Below are 22,878 nucleotides of genomic sequence, written 5' to 3'. Positions count from 1 at the left end.
TCTTTTTTTATATTTTCTTCTCTCTCACCTCCATTCTCTTCCCTCCCTGATCCCCTCATGCACCCCCTGTCCATTGACTCTTAACCACAGATGGACAAAACAATGGGCCATGTCACACAGCATTAAGACAAACAATCCAGTGATGGGAGGAGGGTTGTGTGGAGCTGGAGTCACGGTAACCAGGCAATGCACTCGCAGGGTCCAAGCAGCCACTAATCTCTGACGGCAATGATACAATTCACAGATGAACATTGAAAGAAGTCTATATGCGGCAAAGAAAGGAAAAAAAAAAAATACAGCTAAAAAAAAAAAGCTGTTTAATCAGACCAGTCTGAAAAGGTAAAAATTGTCCCCTTTCGCCGCTATTTTTTCTCACTCTTCTTTTTCAATCCTTTACCTCATCCATCAATAACAGTATGGAATTGATAGCAGCTATTGATTACCAATAGGCTAGGGCTAATCGTCGCTAACCAAAGGAAGCTTTGCAGTAGCAGCAGCTGTCAGAGGCTTGTTGTGTTTTTGGGGGTGTGCATGCATGTGTGCGTGTCTGTGTGTGTGCGTATGACCCTTCAGAGTTTCACTAGCAATAGCTGTGCCTCTCTATTGTTTGCTTACAGCAGGCTAATGGTCTAATAGCAAGGCATAGTATGGGGGAGGAAAAAGAAACATTCAGAATCCTGCTTCTCTTTCTAGAATAAGAAAAAAAAATGTATGTTTTGTCTGTCCAAAAAGGGGAAAAAAGGAAGAAAAAAAACAAAAAATAGAGGTATGTCAAGTTTCACCTCCCTACCTATCTGAGCAAGACCCATCTCCCTCTCACTTCTTTTCTTCATCTCCCTAATAGGAAATTTGAGCACACTGTGCGAGATTAAAGCAGAGAATCAATGCCTTGTGAGCAATCATTTCCAGACAAATCTCTTTCATCTTTTCTCTCCCCCCCTGAAGTTCTCTCGTTCGCTTTTTTTTTCTCTCCCACCTCCTAATGCTAACAGGGGGTCCTGTGTCATGACATCCCTTTTGCTTTTATCATGTCCTAATAACGCTCTGAAAATAGAGAGGGAGAAGGAGGAACGTGACAAAGGGTTAAAAAAAGGATGCTGGAAAAAAAAAAGAACAAGAAATAGATAGACTGATAAAAATCTATTGAGTGAGCATGGAGCTTGATTTGTGCTTTGATGTGGATATCTTTGTGCAAATTAGACAAATATGCCTGCTGCTTTAGTCATCTTGAAGCTCTTCCCAAGGCGCTGTCTCCCTTTGCCTTTCCTCAGGTTGGAAGGAATGAAGGAAAAATGAAGGACAAGTGCATTGTAGGTCATACAAAATATAGATTTTGCCAAATTTAGGTGACTGCACTGACAGAATGAGATATGCTAATGAGGAGTTGTTACATAAAAACACATCATGAAAGAATTACAGTGTCTGGCGAAAGTCGCCACACACATTGGACACATTTTAACGTGTTGCAGCCTTGGAAGAAAATCATATGGAAGGAAATGCTCTGGTCAGAAGAAGAGACCAAAAAATTAAAGTGTTTGGTTTCTTCTCCCTTTATGGGAGAAATACAGTATGTGGCCAAAACGTAATTCTGCCCCATGTCTCCCTGAACACACCATCCCCAAAGAGTAACATGGCGATGGCAACGTCATGCTGCAGGGACCCTTCTGATTAGCAGAGACGAGGAAGTTGGTCAGATGGGTTCCTGGATGAAGCTAAATAAAAGGGCCAACAATGTGTATTAAAATCGGCCTGTCAAAGCTCACAACAAAATCCTCCTGATAATATACAGCGAGGGTTTAGAGGGGACTTTCAGCTGTTATTTTGTGTTGATCTGTAACATAAAATCCCATTAAAATATCTTAATGTCTGTGATTACTACTTGTAAAAATACCTAAAAGAAAAAAAAAAGGAGAGAAAGAAAACATTCAAGAGGCATGAATGCTCTTAAAAGGGACTGTGGCCTTTGGATGATGGTATATCTCCCCGGCTAGGCCTGCTAGACGCTTTGGATGGTGCAAACGTTCCACGCACAACACACACGCACACACACACGTCTCGGCCCGGCCCTTTGTTTCAGAAGCAGGTTAATGGGGAGTGAGGAAGAGGAGCATTGCAATTTTCTGCTCTTTAGGCACTAGAGAATTCTCTTCGGTGTAAGAGAGACCAGACTTTCGGTGTAATAGGCATTTTACACCCTCATCACCCCTTGCGCATGCACACAAATATAAACCTGTGGAATGAAATAGGCATTCTGTGGTGTGCATAGCCAGTCCCTGGAGTGCCAGTAAGTGTTAGACATGCATGGAGTTGGCAATGAGACAATCAGCATACTGAAATTGAAACCTTGTCTGAAGTCACACAGGAGAGGAGAGTAGAAGAGTGGAGAGGAGACGTAGTCTGGAGGAGCAGAGATTGGGGCAGATGGTATGAGAGAAGAGAGCCACGGAGCAGGAGAAGAGAGGAGAGACAGAGGGGGAGGAAATAGGAACTGATGTTTGTTTAATTGCCTCATAAGTGATGACACAGATAATTATGTCGAAAAAGGAGATGCTCCTCTTAAGCAGGGCCAATGAACAGTTAGATCTGTTTTAGTCATTTGTGTGCGTGCGTGTGTGTGTGTGTGTGTCATGCTGTCTGTCCCTATAGCCCCATCAACCGTCGTCCCCTCCAGCCACATCAAGTATAGGACACCATTAAAACCCCCATACGGTTTGTGTCACATCACATCTTTCAGCTTAATTAAGAAAAACAGAAATAAAATGCACCCACAAAGCACACTCATCACTTGGAATCATTTTAATTACTCTATAACATCCACGTTATTAATATCTCTGCTTCACATACCTGGGGATATGAAGATGAGCACGCTCAACCTGATTTCCTACGATGCGCGTTCGGAAGGGGTGGGGGGTCTTTTTTTTTTGCACTGTGTGTAAGCGACGCTCCCCTGACTTCATATCTAATTGTCTTTTTTTTTTTCTCAATCGCAATATTCTGCCATGTGCCGACTGTACGTAATGAGTCAGGGCGTGTCAAAGTGCGGGCCTGAGCTGTCCGACTGAGTTAAGCTCTTCCTGTCTACTGTAGAAGCCTCCGGCTTCTACGCTCGCACACTCGCACAGTATCAATGTGGGAGTTCCTGTATCTGACACGAGATTAAGAGGGCCAAGTGGAGGAACGTCGAAGAGCTGCCCTGTTGCATTTGCGAGAGGGGAAAAGGACCATCCTGTCACACGTGCGTGCACACGCAACAACACACAGACTGAGCATCCTGCGCTGTAAGTGAGCAGTAGCCTGCCTTGCATTATTCACAGTGGCCGAGTGATCGAAGCCCGGTTCAATAGCACTAAAGCGGCGCATGCTGGAGAGATTTGTCTTACAAAACCTTGACACACATACACAGGCGCACATATGCTCTCACACACATTGATTTTTAGGTGGTGGGAATCTCTCAGGCTTTGGACGAAAGACAGGGACGTAAGAGGGGCTTCCCCCGTCAGAGAATCCCCCACACCCCACAGCGAACTCTGCGCGCTGCCACACTCAGTTACATAGAGAGACACGGGGAAAAAAGCTGTAAGGAGAAGCTTAATTCTCACAAAATAAGATTCGGTGATGTCCGCTGCGAGCATTAATATTAAAATGGAGAGGGGAGAAAAAAAATGGGAGAGGAAGGATCTGTTTCTTAGATCTGATGTGGTTTCATTTACTATGAGATGAGCTGATGGTAAAAATAAAAAGCAAGGAAAAAAGCCTAACTGATCATATTTCTTTTTTGCTGAGTCTCCTCTTTTGCATTTTACCATCAGGGGGCTTTTTGCAAGCAAGGCAGAAAAGAAAAATCATGCAATGCCCGATATGTCACATCTATCCTCTGTGGTGTATGTTTTAATGTTTTCTCTCTCTTTTACTCCCTTTTTCTTTCTCTCTCGCTCCCTTATTTTATTTTATTTTATTTTATTTCTTTTCATTTTTTTGTGACAGAAAATTATTTAAACTTGAACTGAAAAGCTTTTTTTTTTCCATACATCTGTCACTTATTCAGTTCCCCAATAATTTTCCGAGACTCAAAGTCACTCCAACTGGACTTTTATTTTTACTTTTTTTTTTTTTCTCTTTGGACAAATTAACATATTGACAAGTGAACACTTTTCTGTCTGTAAACACAGAGGTACAAGCACACACAGATACACACCTCAACCCCTTGAAGACATGTGATCAAGTGGACCCAATCCCCTGTAATCATCTGGAGCTCCCACTTGCACCCACATATGGCTCCGCTTCAATCCCGAGTAATGGTTTGGGGCAGGGGGCCGAAGCGGTGGGCTTCTTTCCCTTAGCCCCAGTGTCTTAAGCTGCCATTGATTAAATGTTAACTGATATACTCGGCCCTGGCAATCTTGTTAGAGCCGGAGTAGGCAGGCAGCTCGACAGACAGTTTAGGACCTGCACCCTCCTGATCAATAGCAAAGATAAAGATTTCATCCATCAATGGGCTCCCAAAACAAAAGGTACCTGATACCTGATTAGGCCCGTGGGGACACACACACACACACACATAGATTTGAACATGAAGACCTGCTATCACATGGCTGAAGGAGATGAATATAAAATAAAAATGAGCGTAGGCTTTCGTGGATTTAACACAAAGCCACGCGCTCATTCCTTGCACTCTCTTATTTTGTCCAAAATGATACCACGAACAACCCCATCTAAAGTCAATCTGTTCCACAGTTAATGGAGTAATTATAATAGACACACACGCATGCACACGCAAACATATGGGCAGTCAAGCCTGCAGATACGACAGCTCTGACTTTTCCCGGATGAAGGTTAATTATGCTCCGTTAGTCGACTTAGGTGTGTTCATTTTGTTTGTCTGTGCAGGTGCGGGGTCCATGCGTCTCCTCTGAAACAGCGCGTGTACTTAGATCGGGCGTGCATGCCAGAGACACCGCAAAGTGGTCGGATCAATGTCTGGGCGACCACCACTGTTAAAGTGTATCAATAATGTTTCCCTATCTTATTTCCGAGCTATTGTCAGAGGGCAGCTTGAAAGTCCAAGCGGAGCTGCAATTAGGACTTAATTATTAATCAATATGTGGGGTCATTTAAATATAGATTTTTCCTTTTTCCTCAAATTGTTAACATATTCCACACCCTGCCCATGCTTTGTTTTTGTGTTTTTTTGTGTGTGTTTTTTTTGTTGTTTTTTTGTGGTTACATCTTCAAGAGTAATCAATACTTTCCTTAACAGTCAATCAAGAGGAGCTTTTGAGTTGCCAGAGCTATAAGAAAAAAGAAAAAAAAATACACAATTGGATCTTTGAGAAATGTTACAACCTATCAGATTCTAAAATCCTTTCTCATAAAACTAATAACACTTTGCAGCTCTGCCATCGTGGTCTCATTTGAGGAGTTTTTTACGTTACGTTTGGGTTGCAGAACTGACGTTTTCTGTGATATAGCAGTGTGTCAGAGCAGCCTCCATGCAAGAATAACAGTCCAGCCTAATAACCTGTGTATCATTTGATTGAATGATAAATTTGCTGTTTTTTCACCCTCTTTTTATTATCCTGCACAGCCATTGCAAGCGGCAGAAAGATTTTCAAGTGGCATGTCAGGGGGCCGGAGGTCTAATGCATGGAAACATGGAGCTTTCTGTTTTTTGACGGCTAGCAGAGATAAGGTAGAGATATGGCTCTTGCACTGGCTCAAATCTAAAACAGATCCCACCGAGGAGGGCGTGGGGGGGGAAAGAGAGTTAAGAAAGTGAAGGAAAGGAAAAGAGCAAGAGAATGGGGGTTGGGGGTGTAGCAAAAAAGGGGAATATTGTCAATCCTCTAAGTGTCTAGCGGTGTCTGTCTTTCTTTTCCTCTTTCTCTCACTCTTTCACTCCCCCACTCTCCCTCAGTAATCTGATTTATTCGAAGCATATGTGTGCTGCTCTGTCTTTGTCTGCTTCTATTAGGGCCAGTGGGGGCCCATATGACATTGTTTAGCCAGTAATGAAATGGACATTTTTTGCATGTTTTTGAGAAAGTCAGAGGAAAGCCAACACTCCTTATTTGTAACAGTCTGCAAATGCCATCTCCAGGGCAGCTCAGTATCATCTCCGGCCCTGTGGTGTGTATTTGTCTGTGTGTGTGCGTGTGCGTTGTTAATATATGTGGCCATGCATTACAAGTTCCATGTGGATTTTTTTTTTCTTTTGAATTTTTATTTTAATTACAGTAGATGGATATTTATATATATTTATTTTCTGTCCATATAGGACTTTGTTTTGTTATTTTTTTCCTTCCTCTGTACCTACCTACATAAAAAAACAACAAATTGTATTTTTATGCCGATAGGTATAAAGTCCTCTATAGGTAGGTACACAGTACAAGCATGATAATAGTTTCCCTTTAAACATGCTTCTATAAAAAGTCGTCACACATGAAATGAAGAGGTTAAAAACAGTTAGCCATAATAAAAAACAAAAATACTTTCACAACGTAAAAGTGTAAATGTGTTACTTTTTAAAACAAACATACAAAAATAATAAAATTGAGACTACATGTAGAGATGCACCTATCAGGCTTTTCCAGACTGATACTTATTTCTGTTTTTTGTTGGGGTCAGAGTTGTCAGTTCTGATTTTGACCACTTATGATTATTAAAACAAGTTTAATGAGTCTTTTCATAAGTTCTTTTGTGATGATTGCTTTCCTTTGCTTCCCAACCAGGATTACAGCTTTGTTTGTGATGGCTCTGAAAGCAGATGGTTTGATGCTGTCAAAAACAGGACAGTAGCCCAACGGGATAAAGATCTGTTTAAGCATTATCCATTTGGCCACTGCCCGTCACAGGCCTATTTTAAACAGAAACACACATACAGACACACAAACACAAAAACCCACTCTTTCAAACCATGGCGACCATTTTATTAGATTCCCCGTTTTCAGGGCTTGTATTAGTTCCCGGAAAATAAATAAACCTTGAATGCATGACAAGGAGCAGTCTGGTCAATTCGAAACTATATCTATCCAGGCCGCATCTTTGTTTACCGGTGTAGTGATTGATGGAGAGATAGAAGGATAAATGGAGACATGGAGAAACAGATGGACTGGGCATACGGATGGATAGCTGTGTGAAAAGATAGAAAAATAGATAGACAGATAGGAAGATAGGTGGGTAGATAAATGGATGGACAGATGGATGAGTAAAACAGGCAGATCTTGTTGCGCTGATAGACTTGAGCAGGTATGCCGAGAAACAGCTGCTTTCTTCATTAGGTTCATCTATCGATCTCGGACCCTTGTTGCGCGTGTGGTGGGTGTGTGTGTTTGTGTGTATGGGCGCGTAGTTTGAGAGCAAGGGAACAGAAAGACAGGAACCTCTGTAGATAAGTGCTGGTAATAGAACAGAATGAATTCTTATCACAGAGATGGGGAGGCCATTAACCCTCAGCTCCTAGTTCTCTCTCTCTCTCTCTCTCTTTCCGTCGCTGTCTGGTCCGTCTCCCTTTCCTCCTGTTTTCCCCTCCTTCCATTCTCCGGTCTGGACGTGACAGGGTCACGTTGCCGACTTTGTGTGATATTTCCACTGCATGTGTGACTCTCACTGAGCGTGAGTGCGTGTCTGTGTGTGTGCGTGCGTGGGCGTGTGTGTGTGTACATCCATGCGTTCTTCAGCTGCTGCTGCTGTGCAGGCTGCCCCGTCAGCCAGATGTTTATAATCAGGGGTTGGATAAATATTGGACAGAGGAATTATGAAAAAAAAGAGAAAGAGAGAGAGAGAGATGGGAAGAGATGAAACAGAGGAGAGGAATCTTCTTTTAAAATTATTCTTAAATCCCTCGGTAAGCTTGCCATGCCGCCTCTTCAATTCACCTCCTCAGCCTTAGGTGCTTCAAACAGCCGAAATGCCAATATGGCTCTTGTGTGAGATGCAGGTGTGTGTTTGCGTGCGTGTGGGCGTGGGTGTGGGCGCGTGTGTGTGGTGTCCAGTAGCCCTGCTTCTCTATTGTATAAAGCCAGGTGTTGGTGCATCACTGTACCTTTTGAAGCCATACTTTTGTTCTGTAAAAACCTTTTGTATTTCCCATTAAGGAATCATTAACATTACCACGCCAACACACACGCACACATGCCCACACACACAGTGCCCACAGCTCTGAAAATGAAATCCCTCTTTACGCAAAACAACAGTTTCTTTCTGCACAGCAAGCAAGACACGCAAGCCTTTAATCCTGGCTATGTTTATTCATATGATTTCCTTTTTTCTCCCTTTTTTTTTTAGGAGTAATAGGTATTTTGTTAGTTGCCTGCAAGACAGCAGAGCGGACAATATGAGGAATATGAAAACACAAGAAGTGTCCCAGGAAGTTGTAATTGACAACAACAAAGCAAATTTGGAGCTGCTGATACAAGCACATTTTGAACACAAAAATCTTTTTCTTTTTTTTCCTGCCAAGTCTTTCGGTTCAACTTATTGACATTCACACCAGGAGCGAATTAAATGTGACAATCCTATTGTCTTGCTTTCACAGTCTCCCTGAAACATTTTCTGTTTTTTTTTTTTTTTTCTTTTCTTTGTCGCTGGTGTTCTAAGTTCTTGTGTGTTTTTCACCCAACAAATGGCTGCGCGTGGGTGGAAACACGTGCGCTTGCTCGCGCTGCCGTGTTTACATGTTAGCATGCGAGCTGCGGACGCTTGTGCATGAAATTCGGTGAAAGCTGCATGGGAGCAAATGTGTGCCGTATGCATGGGGGCTTCGTTGGTTAGGTGTGTGTGAAAAGCGTGTGGGGTGAGTGAGTGAGTTTTTCCCAGGCCCTGTGCAGGAGCTGTAGACCCTCTCCGCTAGGTTGATGTTTAGTATTTTAGACATGCTACATTAACAACATCTGGTTAAGATCTAAATGCTTGTTAAATGCGCTGAAATTCGGGGGAAAGGTACAAGGGGAATAAGGGGAAAGGGAGGAGGGGGATACAGAGGGAGAGTAGGGTAAATAAAGATTTGAGGGTGAGAGAACAAGAGGGAGGGAGATCAGTAAGTCTGTAAGGTTATTACTCTGGCAGTATTACCACTGGCCCTTGACTGTGTGTGTGTGTATATGTATGAAGGCCTGTGACTGTGTGGGATGGTGTAATGTTTCAAAGCTTTCCCCTTAAAACCTAGAGGCCAAACTAGAGCCACGCGCGCGGCGCAGGAATGTGACATCACAGAGCCCCTTCCTGCTCTCTCACGCACACATATGCACAAATAGTCTCACAGGGGACATGACCAGAGTTGTAGAAAGGAATCAGCATCAACATCAGGCCTAACTCAAGGAGACATGGCAGTCAGGGGTGCAGCCCAAAACATTAAGGCTGTATTACTACCACTGATACACTGGACACAGTGCATCTAGTCTTTATTAAAATGTATACATGGATTAAAAAAAAGAAAAAAAAGACTGTTGTCTGAACTATACAGTAGAATCCTGTGTATTTATTGCTGCTTTTCTCCAATTACAGCTGCAGTTGATGGGTTTAAAATAAACAAAACATTGAGAGAAAATTATTTCCCCCTCCTTTATCCCTTTAATAAGCCCCCTCTTAGCCCTGAGGAAGCAAATCAGAGGTGATTGAGCTAAGAAAATCAGCCATTTTGGAGCGTCCGAATGTCCAGCTTCCTGGTGTGGCATCACTCTGCAGTTTGAGTGCTTGTATGACTGAGTCCTCCACTGGGCACATAATGACCCAGCATGGCGGTTATGGGCCCTTAGGGGCAGACGGGAGGGGGAGCGAGTGGTCTCAGAGCAGGTCATTATATAGCTAGAGGGCACGCTCGCTCGCACATACGCACATACGCACACATGCACGGAGAGAGTGCTGACACTTTCAATACATTCTTCATTGCTTCCGTCTCCCATATGTCTATCGCTCCATTTTTCACTTTCCAAACATCTCATTTAATATATTGTTCAGCGCATTCTCCGAGACCTATCTGTGTGAAGCTCTTTGTTGTCTTTAGAGTTAGAGTAACCGTCTTCTTTTTTGCAAAAAACGTAACAGGATATAGTTTAGATTTCACGTCAAGCACCCTTCCAAGGTTTCCACGCTGACCCCACAATTAATGGTTAGATTTTAGACCAGACTGTTTCAACTTTAACTATGATCAAGAGTCACTTAGTTATTCTTCCTCTTTAATAGTTAAATATAGGCTTGTGTCAGTTGCAGGGTAATCAAACCCAGGGTCTGTGGTTAACTCAAGCCCACCGGCCGGCTTTAATGTTCCGACTGACCCACATCAAAGATAGTCCCACCAGGCTGCCAAAATCACACCCCCTCCACATCCACAGCCTGGACTGTTCTCTCTTTCACTCTGTATGTGTCTGTATGCTTGTGCAGAGAGGCAGAGGAAGGTGACTGCGAAAGTTTTGCTCTGTCCTCTGGTAGCGATTAAGTTGATGGTTAAGAGTCCCCCCGTCTCCTCCAAACACACACACACGCACACACTTCATGACATCTCACATTCAAACACATGCAGTCACTGTCTCTCTTTCCCTTGCTTTCTCTCTCTCTATCTCTCTCTGGCTCGATCAATTTCGCACACACACTAACAAACCGAAACACACGCACGGGCAGGGACAAGCGCACACGGGCGTACGCACAAATGCGGTACGTAACTGTCAGGGTCAGTCGGAGGGCAGACATTGGGCTGATGTATGGAGAGAGCTTGTCTGGGAATGTCCTCAGTGTGGAAGCACATTCCCTGGATCCACACAGACACACCGCAGATATCACCGAGTATGAGGAGAAAGAAGCAAAAAAAAAAAAAGAAAGAAAAAAAAGGGTTGATTGGGCCCAGATGATCGCCCTGTCTTTTTTTCTTTTATACGGTTTTCCTCACCACTCCTGTTCCTCCTTCATCCCTTTTTGTTCATTTTTATGATTCTATTTCTCATTTCTAGCTACAGGTATACTGCCCCCTAGAGGTTGGTTGAAAAGGTGTTTTAGCAGTATTATCATCTCAGACAGACTTCCTTTTGACCTCTGTGTTGGTTACTTCCTTTGCCTTCATGTAGAAAAAAAAGAATAGTCAACTTCATAGAACCATTTAAAAATGCTACTTCTTTCTTTTAAATGTGATGTCGAATACAGTTTATTTTTTACAACATCAAATAGGGTTAATGTCGAGATCTAACAGAAAATTATAGTTTATGAATATTTACTGTTTTTATTCAGATCTTAAAGATTTTTCGGAATGATATCAAGAATTAACGCAAAACTTTGAACTGATTCTTAATTAACAAAGCATATGTATATTTACATTACATACTGCTGTTACAGCATGTAATAGCAAATGAAGTTCATTTTCACCTTTTTTTCTGGTTTTATTTACCTTATTTTCTCTTCCAAAATTGTATAAAACATGATACTCAATATGTCCACTCTTGGCAAGTCAAGTATGCAGAAAAGATAAGACAGCCACAAAGGACATTCAAGCAGTATGCACGTACAACAGTACCACCCACTTAACACACACACATGCACACGCAAATTTGCCGAGCATTCTTCCTCTCCTCCTTTATATGTGAAGGTGAGGTGAATTAAAATACAAGATGGACGCTGCAGCAGCACCAGCAGAGAAAATTGCAATTTCTGCAGCCCGGGCTCTCCCAGCTGACAGGAGATATTTCATCTCCGTTGTCACCAATGTATTAATAAAACATCAGGAGCAGAGTGCTGTCCCAAACACACACGTACACGCGCGCACTCTGTGTGTGTACATATGTGGTAAACATGCACAGCACACACATGGACTAATGCAGAAAGATAACAATGACTGCAGCACACACACACACAAACACTGCAGCAAATTTCCCCAACAATCATATGCCAGCATCTGCCATGAAAATTTCATGCTGTATATAATGTCCTCTTAATGTGTTGCTGCTTAAAGCAATGGCGCCAGTGCTTAGTCTCCGTTTGGGTGTTTGCACCATGTGTTATGTGAAAGGGTTAATCATATCATGTTTCTTAGGCGGGGTGTGGAGACCCCGTATTGCCATCATACAATGGCCAAAAGTGATTGTATGCAAATGCAAGCTGACCTCAGTGCACCCATTGCCTGACTTTTGTGCATATTACTCTGTGTAAGTGTGGTGTGTGTGTTTGCGTTTCATAAAATATGGTTATTAAGGCTCCGCAGGATTGATGAGCACAGCTTTTTTTTTTTTTTTTTTTTTTTTAAACACACTCATGCACACACCCGCACACACACACACATAACAGTTTAATACTCTGGCAGAGTGAGAGGTTTGTGGTGAGGGAGACCCCCCTCTCTCCCCGCCTCTCTCTCTCTACCTCACCCCATTTAAAAGACATGAAATTTTTAACGGTTTTTGTGTGCGTGTATATGTTTGGGTTAACACAATAGTATATGTGCGTAAGATTTGATGTCTGTTTGCAAGTGTTTCACTTTGATTTTGGACTGGTGTGTTCTACTCCTGAGATGGAATAGTTTACTGTGTGTATATATATATATATATATATATATATATATATATATATATATATAGTATGTATGTATGTAGAGGTGTGTGGGTGTGTGTCTGGTTATCTGGCCTCTCTCAGACTGCTCAAAATTCATTACAAAGTGACATCAGCCCAGCCGGAGACAAATGATGGCTGGATGAAAGGGAGCGCTGGGGCTCGGCTAGGATTAGTGTTAGCTCGTGCTGGCGACACGTATACACACATACACACTCATACGCATACACAAACACACATGCGCGTACTTTAATCCACTGGCAGAACACTGCAGATACACAGAATTATCAAACAAGGGGCTGAACTCGCCGAGATGGGCAGGCTAATCTGCTAATAGTACAGAGCTGCATGTGTGTGTTTGTGTGTGTGGATGTCTCTATGAGTATGCAAAAACGTAAAATAAAATCTATATGTATATTGTATACAAGAACAGTAATATTCTATGTACAATAGCTCAGAACATGACTTTTACAATGTGAGCATGCAATTTTTTGATTTCTATTCTTAACCTAAATCTGGCTTTTAAATGATTTTTTTATATGTGACAAAGAAAATAAAATAAGCAGAAATTAAAACAATTCTCAATTTAAAATTTTTCTATCATCTACTTTTCTATTTAATTTGACTCACATCAATGTGTGTCTATCATTTCACAACTTCTTAACAACCAAAAGAAAAACTGAAAATGAAATATAGCATATCTTTCTGAAACAAAAATATTCTTAGTTACAGTTAGATATGTTATCTTAAGGAAAGATACACGTACGATATGTGTTAAAATTGGTAAGACTATTTATCAGTATGCTCCAATTTGTACATTTTTATGTCTAAAGTCTGTTAGATTGGAACATCTATATAAACAATGTTTTTGTTAGCATACTGGTAATGCAATATAATTAATCTAGATTTTTTTTCTCTTTTCCACAAGCCCTTTTTATGTTTTCTTTTTCTTAAGATACACACAAATAATGTAAGCTGCAGGACAGAACAAATCAGTACCAAGTACCAAGGCATAAGTGGACGATTCACCCTAGGAAATTGGATTGAGTCAAAATAGGAATTTTATTATATATTTTTAGTAGCTGTGACGAAGTACTGCATTTTTTAAAATGGTTGGTTTTAAAAACTGTGTGAAGTCAACTTGTCCAATAAAATCTTTTCAATGTAAACTATTGTAAAAGTTGACATATTTGATGTCCCCCCTCATCCCCCCTACTCCCCCCCCTGAAAAAAAGTAAAAAGAAAAAAGTACCTTATATCAACAAAAGAACCCAGCTGTGTTGGGATTAAATTATTTTTGAAACATTCATTACAATAAAATGCATTTGAAATTGTTTTCCTTGAGGGCATTTGTAAATGTGGGGCACCTTCCCTGCTTGCAGTCCATGAATAGATTGTGTTTTACTTACTAGAAGTGGCTTTGCAGGGCTTTAGTCAGTAAAGACTCTCTTCTGGCAGCTGTTTTATTTGATAATATGGTATACCATCCATTGTAGAGCAAATTTGAGCTTTACACTGTAAAAAAAAATGGTCATTTGAAATTACCTGTAGATGAACAAGAAGCAATATTTGCAACAACAACAACAAAAAATATAATCTTACTATTATGTAGTTGCACATTTTCCATCATGTTTTTAGGAGAGAATGATGGGTAATGAATTCTCTCTGTGTTTTCAGAAGAGGCTGCAGAGGAAAGTGAGAGACCTCTTCGATCCTCCTCCCGGCCTGGACTCAACCTGACTGACCGAGATTTGACGGAAAGCAAAAGACCCGACCGTAAGTCTGCACACGAGATGCAAAATAAAAACTTAATTTGACATAAAAAAACACCCATTAACCAAGGCACAAGCCACTCTCCATGTATATAGCCTTCACTTAAATAACATTCGCCTGTGTGCGTAACATGTGATCGCTGCTTACAAGCCACCATGACCTGTTTTAATCGCTTCCATCTGACAGATAGAGGAGGAGAGAGAGTGAGGGCGGGGGGTATAAGAAGAGAAAAATGAAGAGAAAGAGAGAGGGAAAAGTTGAGTGTTGTGGATATTACCAGGCAGTGTCCAGGCCCTAGATTATTTTTTAATCAAATCAGTTTGCGTGCTTGTAATTTATAAGCGCCTTGCATTAATCTTTTCTCGTTCTTGTGCCCTCTCCGATGACATATTAATTTTTCATAAGCGCAGGATTAGATGGGGGTTGTGTATATGTTTTTCTAATATTGCTCTGCATCCCTGCAACCCTTAAATTAGTTTTTTTTTCACCCAGCACCCTCTCCCCCCTTGCATTTTTCTTGCTCTCCTATTTTTTCCCCCCTTTTTCAATCCATAACTTAATTGTTGTCCAATCTGTGACCCTATCACCAGTAATACCACTGACAGAAAAATAGCACAAGATCTTTTGTTCATTTGCTGAAATAGAAACATTGTGAACTGGAAGAGGCCACAGTCTTGGCGTTTGTGTTGTGTTGGGTAAGGTTCAGGGTTGTGGTCAGGATAGTCCCGGCTTTGTTTGGTTTGATTTGTTCAAATAAGAATTCATCTGGTCTTATGTATGAGATGGAAATCCATGCCCAGGGATGAATATTGCATGGGATCTGTGAACACCTTTTTTTTTTTTGTTCCTTTTCTCATTGCATAGGGTTCTCATTTTTCCTCCCCTTACAAATGTCTCTCATTTTTTTTCAATCTTACCCCCCCATCCCCACCCTCGACTCACAGACACACACAAACCTACTAGCTCCCACCCTCTATCCATCTGAAGCTCCCTCCTCACCTTCTCTTCCTACCGTGCCATACCTAGCTCCATAATGTGAGGCTCAATGAGGCAGAAGGAGAGCTGAGTGAGGCTGGGGCCTATTAGTTTAGCTAGTCATCTATCTTTTAGCTCTATCATTCTGACAGGCCCGTTTGACCGACCGGTGGGGAACCACCAGCCATGCATTTGCTGCTGCATTTCACCCAGAGTGTCATTTAACAGCCCTGAAGACATGCAAAACAGCAAAGCAACACAATGTCCAGCTCCAGATCCCCCCCCACCCCCCCCACCCTCCCCGTTCAACGGCGTGCTTTCGTTCTGTATGCACGTGTCCTTGCATGCTGTTTGAGCATAGTGAGTTCTGTTTTACAAGTAGGAATGCTTGCCAATTGTATTTTTTGTGAATAACTGCTTACAAGAAATGCCTTGGGGGCCAGATCTTAGTTTGTCAGCCAAGCCAGATATAATAGTGCTAGTGTTTTATTTTGTATTTGGATTAACAGCGGTTTGAGAAAGTCCAGTCGTAGAAAAAGCAATGGCCGTTGTGTGTCAGCATTAAATCTTGTATAACACCCAAAAACCCAAGCAAACATCTTTTCGATCACCTTCAAATTTCAGGCCAGCTCAAAATGTTTGGATTAGTGAACGGTCGGTACAAGATTCTCATGGAGTGATAACCTTAAGTAAAAACACCATGATATGACTGTACTTGCACAAAATCTAGAATTCAAAAAAGGACTATTGCAGTCATCTGTATCATTTATTTATGGTTTTATTTCTTTTTATTCATTAATAAAAGTGAATTTCTTAATCAAATAAAGTATATGCCCAATATTATATATTTTTTCTTGTTCTGCTCCGTAGAAAGTAACTCTGGCAAGATAACAAGCAAACAATAGCACTACAGAATCTACAGTCTCTCTTATCTTTTGAATATATGCTTGAAAATAAACAGTATTTTGAAGACATTTTTGGAAATTATTATTGTGAAAATAATTTCACAGAATAAGAGTCACTTTCCACAGAAAAATGGGTAAATCTATGAATACGGAATCACTAATAGGCTCAGTCCACTGCATAGTTAAACAGCCATATTTGTCTTCTTTCCAAAAGAGAGAAACATTTAGCAGCTTTCTGTACACCAGCTGACCGACAGTGCACAGCAACTGAAAAGGAAGGGCTGCTAGGATGAAAAATAAAATAAATAAATAAATAAATAAATCTTTGCACACCTTCATATATAAAAATATAACCAACTCATGACTAGTTTCAATTGGGGGTGTGACCAGGGGAGCAGTGTGTGCACTTCATCTCCAAGACAGAGCAGAAGAAAGAGATGGAACAATAATAAGAACAGATTGGAAAAGACTGAAATATTTGTGGCTTTCTCTTTTTTCTTTTTTTTTTGCTTCATTTACAGTCTTTTTTTAAATAAAATGTCAGTTTACATTAACTATAATTCCTGTTACAATTTTCATGCAAATGCTCTTGATCTGGATTACTTCCAGATAGCTTTGTGCTGTGTGTGTAGATGGCACATGTCGCCGCCATAGCTCAGGGGCCCACTTCTTATAAATAACCAACCAAACAAAGGCCCCAGCATAGAAATGAGCCTGTCAGACAGCCTAAGAAATTAGACATCTCTAACGGATTCAGATTAGGAAAGAAAGTACTCATTGTTCCTGCAGTCAAATGTTATGTATTAATATTGTGAAAGTGAAATGGGGGGAAACAAAATCTTTGGCAAAATTTTTGTTTCCCCCTATTTCCTCGGCCATATTCTGATTATCAGGGATTTGTATGGGCATGCATCTTGCAAATTTGCCAAACTTGAGAGCAGCGATGTGCTGCTTTTCTGATGAGATTAAAATATATTAAGAAAATTAGCATGTTTAATTGCAGGCCTGCAGCAGTTCCTATGTGTGTTTTCTTTGTAATGACAGCTTGTTGAATGTCTCATACAGTTTGTCAAATGTGACAAGACCTTGGACATATTTATATCTCATTAGATGCGGAGATGGAGAGAAAAAGGGAGGCTAGTCATTAAAAAAAACACAAACTATAAAAGACAGCTGCTGTTTAATAGCCTTTCTTTTTATTTCCTGTCTCTCTCTCTCTCTCTCTCTCTCTCTCTCTCTCTCTCTCTCTCTCCTTCTACACTTTTGCCCCTTTCCATTTTGCTCCTTTCCGAGTCTATCTCTGTGTACTTCCCTCCGGCTAGACCTGGGCCTGCTGAGTGCTTCGGTGGGAGTTTGAGGTTCAGAGTGTGTTGCTGTAATGTTATCAGGTGACCGGAGGTCAGCCTAATGCGTAACCTCAGAGCAGTAGGCCAGTAAATCATGCTAGTCGGCCCTCCCCGGCCCGCTTTGGCCAGCTCTGCCTCCTAGATTTACTGCTCTGTAACGCTAGCCAGTCTGCCAGGGATCAGAACAGCTAAATTGAATACTAAATCCATGCCACCCAGCCCCCTCTACTCCATGTTTGTGAGGTTTTTTTTTTTCTTCTTTTTTTTCTTTTTTTTTTATGTGGTATTTTCATAAAGGAGAAAGACATACATGGAATCAATGTTGCATTTTCCATGCTTTGGTAGATGAAATTGATAAAATTTAGAATAACAAGAAAGTTTGTGGCAGATTTTCGTATGAAGACATATTAGGAAAGATGTAAGGGTTCACTACATGCCCGCATAAAATCTAATTTGAGTTGGGTTGAGACTAAAAGCATTATGATGTTGCGTTGTGTTTGATATATATATATATATAAGTACTTCTTTCTATTTCAATGTCAACCATGCATTTTTGCAAGTGTGTGTATGTGTGCTTATATGCAGCTCTTTAAACATCCTTGACAGCTGCAAATAAAGATGGGTGTTGTGTGTTCCACTCTTTCCCCCAGCACTGCAAAAGAGGCTTGAGTGTCATAAATCACTATTTCTTGATTTATCTAATCAAGCAAGGTCCTGGTCTGTGCAGACATTTGTCACTGGTGGGGTTTAGAAGAAAGGGGATGGGGAGTGCTGGGCAGTTGTTTAGGGTGGGGGTTTGAGTTTGGGGTTTATTTTGCCAATCCACTACATTTGGTGAAGGGATGAACGGAAGGTTTGACAGGAAGAGACGCAGATGGGGATGAACAGTCATTAAATGTTTGCAGACAGAGAAGAGTACCATTAACCAAAAGACAATGGGGTTTTTTTTCTGAAGAATTAACAATGCTATGATTGCTACAGACACTATTTTATAGACGTCTACATCCTTGGACTTATTCTGCAGTTTAAATCCACTCCAATGCCCAAAAAGTGTTTCTTCACCATTGAAAGCTCTAGGTCAAAGATGCATAAAGCCGGAAGATGGAATTTTATGTTGCACATCCAAAAAAAAAACAAAAACAAACAAACAAACAAAAAAACTGCAGACCTTACACAAACATACATTTACATTCAGCATGACAGTAATCAATGGTGATGTGCGAGCCTCTTTTCCCGAGCCACATTGTAAATGTGTTCGCAGGCTCTCGTCCGACAATCGCCTCATCTCCTTTCTCCTGGATGTAATTTAGTTGCAAATTGACTGGAAGATGGGGCCAAAAATTGAAAGTTGAAATTAGAAATGGTTATAAATGTGGGAGGCGGGGATGCAGACTTTGGTAAGGTCAGGTGATATGACTGCCACTTCTAACCCGGGCCAGTCTGACCAATGGCGTGTCAGAGTCCTGACGAGAGGTACATATACACACACACATAAATATATATGCATGTATACACACACATGCAGGGGCCATCACGAGCAGTTGAAGATGAAATTACCTCGGTCTTCTGAGCTGCAGAGCAATTCTCGGATGTTCTTGGAAATTCACATTGTGCCCTTGTGTCCCCCCTTCTCACCCGCCCCCTTTCCTTCTTTTTTCTTTTTTTTTTCTTCTAGCCCTCTCTCCCTCTTTCTCTCTTGTCACTTTCCTTGACAGGCCAATATTTCAGGCTCCAGATATAGGGGATTACAAATAAAATAAGTGGAACGCCTACTTAATGCAACAGAATTAAAATGCATGAACGGGCCAAAGGAATTGATATGCGTCCAATACAAACACAAGCCACAGAATAATATGAAATACAAAATGTTTTTTTTTTTTCCATCCCCCCCCTCCATGTATCACTGCTTTGATTTCCCCTTTTTTCCATTTGTGCATCTAGCGTGAAGCGTTGATTCGCAAGAGTGAGGCTCACATATTGCCTTGAGTGACCAGACGAGGGAGGGGACACGAAAGGGGGGGGGATAGCTTAGGGAGAGGGGGAGGAAGAAAGCAAGTAAAAGGGAGGGAATGAGGGAGGGAGAGTTGCTGTTGCTGTGTCTTTGTGTCGAGCAGATTGGGTAAATTGCAGTGGCAGAGTATAGCAGGGCCTGCACGGCTTGTATCTTAGGATGAGGCTAATGAAAGATTTATCAGTGGCTGCAGCATTTACTAAATACAACCAGAGGCTGATCTCTCAACACTGAGCCCTGCTGTTTACGTCTCTCGCACACACACTTACATGCACACACACATTGCTACTGTACCACCAGCCGTGACCGAGCCCTGAAAATTTTTGCATCTCGTACAGACACAGGAGTTGTTGAGGCAGTCGGGGAAATGTATATGAACTAATGAAGTGTATAATATTACCATAACATTTAATGTATGTCGTGCTGTGATAATGAGCCTGACTGGGTTTTTTCCCATTTTACATGTCCTCAGGGCTGCACCACGTCACTGTATATGAATATGAATTATACAATTTGTGCTTGCGCCCATGCTAATGTTGTTTTAGAGTCAAATCATTTTTTGAATCATCACCAATGCCCCACTGAATATTAATTGGAAATATGTGCTTATATTCACAATATTACTAAATCAATAATCATTTGATCAATTTCTAAGATGAGACAGCTACAGCATTTCACAGTGTCAGCGTATTTACTAAAATAAATATTTGCTAACCTTATGCTACATATTTAGAGTAACATTGCAAGATTTCCTCTTTTATTGTGATGGATTCCATGGTCCAGCTTAGATTTATATTCTTGTTGCTATATGTTTGCCTTGCATTTCAGTGGCATAAGATATGTTGTCTTGAGTAAATAACACTTCAGCCTCATATTCCTACACATGTGATCTTGTTGCAGCACCTGAGCCACACTGCAAAAGCACAAAATTGTCGTAAAGCACATCAACTCTGCAATGGCATATGTAGTGCACTTATGCATTACAGCTGCTGAATTCGTGTCTTTCAAATGTTGCTCCAATGTCACAATAATTAGATTGTTTTAATTCCGTGCCATGCTGTGCAGAAGTTTCATCTATATGGATGAAGATCCACTTATCTCTGCACTTCAGAGTGTTAGAAATAGCTTCAGCTGAAGCCTTTTACCTACTAATAATTATTTGACAGTTGGAATCACCAGTGACTAGCTTTTGAACTAAGCATTATTTTCTTTCCCTAGATAGGTGGGGGATTCCCTAAATATGGTAAAATAACAAAACTTGATATTGACACCCCAACTAAAATATCGTAGCACCATTCGAGTGTAGAAGAATTTTGCACCCTTTGACAATACATGCTATGTAAAAATGACATTTGTGTGTCTAACGTCTGTTTGGCATTACAGACATAAAGTAGTAACTGATTATTTTTTCTGCCTTCAGGACATAATGCCACGTCCAAAGAGGCATCTGGACTGAATGCTATGGGTAAACATTCCCTCCTGGCAGATCGTCAAATTGAAAGTCCACCCAAAAGGCCGAAGTCTGCAGAGGGGAAGACGTCAGCCAGCGACCAGGTAAAGGTGTACAGAAAATCAATAGAACACCGCAAAGTATTGGGGTGTGTTTTCTAGCAACTTAAAGATTGTCCTTTTTAAGTTGATTATTGAAATGTAAAGTTTGCACAGGCTGGTGGTGAACCTGTTTTTAAGTTAAACTCTAGCCTCATATAGCAAATACTTGGAGGAATTTGTCAGTGCATGTACAGAAACCTAATGGCTAATGAGGCAGGTTCATAAGCCCTAATGAAATCTAACCTTCACTGTCACTGTGGGATGAGCTAATGGGAAAATACTTAACTGTAAGAAGCAAAAATGCTAAGCCAAGCATTTGGCAATTGCTGGCGCCAGCTTTCATTCGAAGGGTTAAACATAACCCTGCATTCCCTTCCTGACAGAGCTTTTTAACATCAAGCACAATAGGCCAGCTTTTGTGTTCTTAAGTGGAATACCAGCACTAGCCTTAGGCATCCCTCTCTGCTTCTTTTTCCTTTTTTGCATCTCTTTAAATTATATGTGTTTTTAAATTAGATTATGAAGTATTAGCCCGTCTGGTTCTGGGTCCTGCAAGGAGGGAGGATGTACTCATTTCAGAAATGGATTCTATTAAAACAGGTGATAGAGACGTAGCTATGCTAAGAGTACTCCATCTAATGAGGGCAGGACATAGCTCAGGAGAGTACACACCTTTATCATCTCTAATCTTCTGAGTAGAAATTCTGGCCAATCATGTTTTCTTCAAATAAAATTGCATGACTTGTCCTAGATTCCTAAGTGAATTACATGGAATATGGTTGATCTACGTTTTTTCTGTGTTCATGGTGGGCTTTTGAATTTAAAGTGGAGGTGAAAATCATGGATGGGATAAAACAAAATTGAATAAATAACACAAAAACTAACTCAATTTAATTGTGCTAATGTTTTTTGAAAATCTAGATCAGTTTTGAGTTGAGATTCCAAAGGATATAATCATGCTCTCTTGTTTTTCCAGATTCAACAGTGCCCATATTGCAACTACAGCAGTAAAGATGCCAACCGTATGCAGCTCCATGTGATGTCCCAACATTCCATGCAGCCTGTAATCCGCTGCCCACTGTGTCAGGATGTCCTAAGCAACAAAATTCACTTGCAGCTGCATCTCACGCACCTTCACAGTGTGGCTCCTGACTGTGTGGAGAAGCTGATTCTAACGGTACGCGAAGTTGATTATTATGAATGAAATTTCTATGCACGTACTTGTCAGTAAATGTGATTAAACTGATTTTGTATTTAAAGTGTTGATAAAGGACAGTTATAATAGTGTAGCATTTGGTCGAATTTTCCATTTATTTTAGGATATTTTCCTAAAGACTTATTTTCCATGATCTCAGTGTTTTTGTTTGCACAATGCCCATGATGAAATCACATTGTCCCAGTTCAAGAATGTTTACTAAAGATAAGAATTTACAGTAAATACATTATTGTCTTTTTTTTTTTTTTTTACATCTGGATTATGCATGGAATTTTATGCAGTTTATTTTGTATACATATATTTTATACAGTTGTAGTAACTGATGTAATTTCATCAATTTGATAGGTTGTTGGACCTGATACAGCCACACCAAATAACGTAATGCATCCCCAGACTGGACAAGGGAAAACTCCATCATTCACCAATTCCCCAACCTCTCTTACTGATGGATCAGGTTCGCTTAAAGGTGGGCAGAGTACAGTTATATCCCCCCAATTAATGACTTTTAAACTATTACAACTGATGTCATACTCTATCAAATTATTATGAAATAAAAAATTAAGAACATCTATAAGATAA

At 40.8% G+C, this 22,878-nt stretch overlaps 1 protein-coding gene across 4 annotated transcripts in view; it reads left to right on the top strand.

Moving 5' to 3' along the window:
- zfhx4 (zinc finger homeobox 4) overlaps nucleotides 1-22,878 on the top strand; it is a 93,678-nt gene that overhangs the window by 60,525 nt on the left and 10,275 nt on the right. For 3 of the 4 annotated variants that reach the window (XM_044105500.1, XM_044105499.1, XM_044105501.1), the window contains exons 7-10: nucleotides 14,200-14,298; nucleotides 20,953-21,086; nucleotides 22,060-22,260; nucleotides 22,645-22,765. In XM_044105500.1, coding sequence (XP_043961435.1) covers nucleotides 14,200-14,298; nucleotides 20,953-21,086; nucleotides 22,060-22,260; nucleotides 22,645-22,765 — 555 coding nt within the window. The remainder of the gene's footprint in view (nucleotides 1-14,199; nucleotides 14,299-20,952; nucleotides 21,087-22,059; nucleotides 22,261-22,644; nucleotides 22,766-22,878) is intronic. The other variant, XM_044105502.1, reaches the window with a different exon arrangement.

The sequence above is a fragment of the Gambusia affinis genome, linkage group LG21 (assembly GCF_019740435.1).
Source record: "Gambusia affinis linkage group LG21, SWU_Gaff_1.0, whole genome shotgun sequence".
In the NCBI taxonomy this organism is placed as follows: Eukaryota; Metazoa; Chordata; class Actinopteri; order Cyprinodontiformes; family Poeciliidae; genus Gambusia; species Gambusia affinis.
Note: the sequence above shows the minus strand (reverse complement) of the source record. Positions and strands in the feature narration are given on the sequence as shown.